Raw genomic sequence first — 5,053 nt, forward strand, 5'->3', positions numbered from 1 at the left:
TTGTTCATCCATCTGGTTGTCTACTTCATCAGTAAATCACTGTAAAATTCAACCTCCTTATTGTTCACTTCATTATTCAGCCATCTAATTGTTGACTTCATCATTCAGCCATTGTGACTGTTCATCCATCTGGTTGTCTACTTCATCAGTAAATCACTGTAAAATTCAACCTCCTTATTGTTCATTTCATTATTCACCCATCTGGTTGTCTACTTCATCGTTCAGCCATTGTGACTGTTCATCCATCTGGCTGTCTACTTCATCATTCAGCCATTGTGACTGTTCATCCATCTGGTTGTCTACTTCATCAGTAAATCACTGTAAAATTCAACCTCCTTATTGTTCACTTCATTATTCAGCCATCTGGTTGTTGAACCAGCTATTTTTCCATGTTTATTTATCCATCTAAACTCTTATACACAATGAGGTTTGCCAAGTTCTACTGTTTTCTTCCTTAGATTGTTCTAGCCTCAACAGTTTGTGTTTAACAAATCTTACCTTTAGTCCTCTCTATGTATCAACTTATTTCTTACCATACAAGTACTTGCATCAGCATTTATTGAACCACATGGTGAAGTTGTCTACACTGACCACGGATTGGGTGCAAGTACTCACTTCTCACATTATTTAAATGTGGTTTTAACTACAGATGGGTAACATATAGTTTCTAGCATTTACACTCACAAGTTAAGTCAGACTTCTGACTCTAGTCTAACGTCACTACCACACCAGAACGTACTCCGCTGAACGTCACTACCACACCAGAACGTACTCCGCTGAACGTCACCACCACACCAGAACGTACTCCGCTGAACGTCACTACCACACCAGAACGTACTCCGCTGAACGTCACTACCACACCAGAACATACTAAGCTGAACGTCACTACCAAACCAGAACATACTAAGCTGAACGTCACTAGTATGTTCTGGTTTGGTAGTGACGTTCAGCTTAGTATGTTCTGGTTTGGTAAGCTGAACGTCACTACCAAACCAGAACATACTAAGCTGAACGTCACTACCAAACCAGAACATACTAAGCTGAACGTCACTACCACACCAGAACATACTAAGCTGAACGTCACTACCAAACCAGAACATACTAAGCTGAACGTCACTACCACACCAGAACATACTAAGCTGAACGTCACGACCACACCAGAACATACTTAGCTGTGTTTCAGTTTTCCGAAGATCCTCTCGACTCTTCTCAACCTCGTTCGCTAGCCGAGGATTGGAGAAAGCATCCAGCTGTGAAACAAAATAAGTAATAAGATGTAAGAAGATGAATAAAAACAAAACAACAACACCGCGTGCCTAGCTGGATTAGAGTTTACACTAATCTCTAAATCTAACAAAACAACAACACCGCGTGCCTAGCTGGATTAGAGTTTACACTAATCTCTAAATCTAACAAAACAACAACATCGCGTGCCTAGCTGGATTAGAGTTTACACTAATATCTAAATCTAACAAAACAACAACATCACGTGCCTAGCTGGATTAGAGTTTACACTAATCTCTAAATCTAACAAAACAACAACACCGCGTGCCTAGCTAGATTAGAGTTTACACTAATCTCTAAATCTAACAAAACAACAACACCGCGTGCCTAGCTAGATTAGAGTTTACACTAACCTCTAAATCTAACAAAACAACAACATCACGTGCCTAGCTGGATTAGAGTTTACACTAATCTCTAAATCTAACAAAACAACAACATCACGTGTCTAGCTGGATTAGATTTTACACTAATCTCTAAATCTAAGAAATCGTAAAACTTGACAATTGTATATACCGAACAGGGACAGTTGGGATAAAACTTGACAGTTGTATATACCGAACAGGGACAGTTGGGATAAAACTTGACAGTTGTATATACCGAACAGGGACAGTTGGGATAAAACTTGACAGTTGTATATACCGAACAGAGACAGTTGGGATAAAACTTGACAGTTGTATATACCGAACAAGGACAGTTAGGATAAAACTTGACAGTTGTATATACCGAACAGGGACAGTTAGGATAAAACTTGACAGTTGTATATACCGAACAGGGACAGTTGGGATAAAAGTTGACAGTTGTATATACCGAACAAGGACAGTTGAGATAAAACTTGACAGTTGTATATACCGAACAGGGACAGTTGAGATAAAACTTGACAGTTGTATATACCGAACAGACACACGTAAACTTGACAGTTGTATATACCGAACAGACACACGTTGGGATAAACTTGACAGTTGTATATACCGAACAGACACACGTTGGGATAAAACTTGACAGTTGTATATACCGAACAGACACACGTTGGGATAAAACTTGACAATTGTATATACCGAACAGACACACGTTGGGATAAAACTTGACAGTTGTATATACCGAACAGGGACAGTTGGGATAAAACTTGACAGTTGTATAATACCAGTGTAACAAATATTTATACAACACCCGATACAATGTCACGAAACTGAACACACGAGTACATCTACTCCTGCATTTAAAACGTTATCACATACAGGATCTTCTCATCAAATAATACAGTGACTTATGACGTGGGCGTGTTGTAGCACGGTTCGGTCGAATTCATATTTTCAATAATTTATTTTTAATACGAACGCGAAACTTTTTTTCTCTGAAATGTAAGTACATGGGAATAACTCAAGTCTTTGTCCAGGAAACATAAAACTTTACCATGTGCAGCTGAGGTCGTTATTTTAACTTTAAAAATGGCCAGTTGTGTTTAAGGTTAAGCCTGTGTGTTAAACAGGAGAAAGTCTAATGTTTGAAAACTTTCTTGACTACATGCAGGTTTTGTTGATCTCGCTTCATTGTTACGTAATTCAAGATATGCGACTTACTTTGTGCCTTGTATGTTTTGTTTACCGAAACCCAGTCACATTACTACTGTAATATTGTTAAATGTATAAATGTTTAAACACAAACACAACTGGGCTTTATACATTTAACAATATTACAGTAGTAATGAAACTAGCCCTCTTTATATAGCCTGTCAGGTTAACTTACGAGTTCAAACGGTCACTGTAAACTCAAAGTTAAACTTCAAATTCAAACACAGAGTTTATGATATTTTATCAAACAAAACAGACCGTCAATGTACATTGATTATGAATTAATTTCCCCAACAAGTAACCTACCATGAACACTGACAACTGCTTAATGATTCCGTCCATACTTCCAGCTCTGTACTGCCAACTGCTACCACGTTCAGAAGTGCTGGCCTACTAAACCAATGTCATGGCCAATATTCGGGTCCATTCTACCCAATTATACAGATTACATAACAAGTTTTGCCCCCTTTGTAATCCCGGCTTCTTTATCAGTTCACTAACTGGATGTGAACTCGCTGGAAGGACTAGGTCGATCTCAACCCGGGAGGTGTTACGTATTCAAATCACAGATAAAGGAGAAACAGTGTAACTCTGTTTAATGGTCTATTAAGACATCTCGGACACTTTCACAATGCATTGAAACCCACTTTTTCAACATACAACCTCGACAAATCGACCAAACTGACGTTTTCGTCTTTTTCTGTTAATAATATTTTAAGATTCTCAACTACATGATCGCTTGGAGATCTGTATCTTTTATTAATCATGAATTTACATGATTTACACAACTTCCATCCAGTGTACGGGTGTGTGATAACCATGGAGAACTTGTGAACACCAATAGAAAATGGATAAACTAAACACCAATAGAAAATGGATAAACTAAACAACAATAGAAAATGGATAAACTAAACACCAATAGAAAATGGATAAACTAAGCACCAATAGAAAATGGATAAACTAAACAACAATAGAAAATGGATAAACTAAGCACCAATAGAAAATGGATAAACTAAGCACCAATAGAAAATGGATAAACTAAGCACCAATAGAAAATGGATAAACTAAACATCATTATTAGTTGTCATAAAGGGTAAAACTGGGGAGTAAGGACCCCACAACGAAGCTGCTATATGAGAGAATACACTTACATTACAAGTCAAAAAGTAAAAAATATTACATTTTTACAGTATTTTTCATATTTAGAGCACACACACACACACAATCCCACAGTAAGAATGTTAACTTATTGCACAGTACGATGCTAGTTACACAGAAGTTTCCAGCTATCTTTACACGATTACTAAAAATGATTTGTAAAAACTTTGTAAAGAAATTTAAACTCACCACTACTCGGTTCACATTAATGGCTCGTTATGAAAACGACATGAGCATACTACAAACCAGTTCTATGAACATGTAAAATATTGAGAACAATTTTTAATAGCTGCTTCAAGAAAAAAAAAAAAACGCTCACTACCTATTTTTTTTAAATCATTGTACCAGACATAAATATGTTATGTTGCTCATACAATAACAACACTGATCGATGATCAATATTCATTATTAAAAAAAATCTGTACGAAAAACTATATCTATATATAATAGAAATAAAACGAATTAGTTTTACAATGATAGTTTGATGTCCATTTCGGGCTTGGTTATATGTTTTTAAACAGTATGTTTTGAGCATCTACACATACTTTGAAGCCCCCCTTGTGGTAATGTGTACCTTACTATTATGATGGTAACATTAACATCTGTACTTACAGCTTGTAATTTTTTTAGAATTTATGGATGTCCAGGATTCTTTACAGCAGTGTCTGACTTTTTGGCGATAAATTTCAACAATAAACAAACAGCGCACAATCCACTTGTTTTAAAATAATATATTAAAACAAAGTCAAAGATATATAAAAATGTTAGTTACACAGTTAATTATCACATTTGCACCCAGAGCTTTAAATAATCATCTATTTTAGTCAAAGTCCACACAGGCTGATTCAGTTACTTCAGAACACAATTGTAAAGACGACTTATTCTTCTCTATTCTGTTATTACAATACAACCTGTGATATAGTTTCACTTTAAAATTCGCCACCATATATTCTTCATGGCTAAACTCACGATCACACAGTTTAGATCTGTATGTAACTTATCGACGTGTGTGTGTGTGTGTGTATATATATATATATATATAT

At 36.0% G+C, this 5,053-nt stretch overlaps 1 protein-coding gene across 2 annotated transcripts; it reads right to left on the reverse strand.

Annotated features, from left to right (window-relative positions):
- Window positions 1–508: 508 nt before the first annotated feature.
- On the reverse strand, window positions 509–3,966 carry LOC111084001. 2 transcript variants are annotated; one of them, XM_022380767.1, is made up of 3 exons: window positions 3,159–3,966; window positions 1,103–1,250; window positions 509–903 (listed from the first exon to the last, which is right to left on the reverse strand). In XM_022380767.1, the coding sequence occupies exons 1-3, from the start codon at window positions 3,192–3,194 to the stop codon at window positions 707–709; spliced, it is 381 nt and encodes a 126-aa protein (XP_022236475.1). In that variant the 5' UTR covers window positions 3,195–3,966; the 3' UTR covers window positions 509–706. The 2 variants fall into 2 exon arrangements, 1 of the variants encoding a protein (XP_022236475.1); XR_002609354.1 differs by lacking the exons at window positions 509–903; window positions 3,159–3,966 and adding an exon at window positions 1,798–2,209 and having other exon boundaries at window positions 977–1,250.
- Window positions 3,967–5,053: the final 1,087 nt, after the last annotated feature.

Source organism: Limulus polyphemus, unplaced genomic scaffold (genome assembly GCF_000517525.1).
Source record: "Limulus polyphemus unplaced genomic scaffold, Limulus_polyphemus-2.1.2 Scaffold12721, whole genome shotgun sequence".
Classification (NCBI taxonomy): Eukaryota; Metazoa; Arthropoda; class Merostomata; order Xiphosura; family Limulidae; genus Limulus; species Limulus polyphemus.

Excerpts from the sequence above, each read along its gene's own strand:
- LOC111084001 (XM_022380767.1), bottom strand. The coding sequence starts at position 3,194 with ATGGACGGAATCATTAAGCAGTTGTCAGTGTTCATG. Across the intron at positions 1,251-3,158 it reads AGCAGTTGTCAGTGTTCATG|CTGGATGCTTTCTCCAATCC; the intron begins GTAGGTTACTTG and ends TTTGTTTCACAG. Across the intron at positions 904-1,102 it reads TGGTAGTGACGTTCAGCTTA|TATGTTCTGGTTTGGTAGTG; the intron begins GTATGTTCTGGT and ends CGTTCAGCTTAG.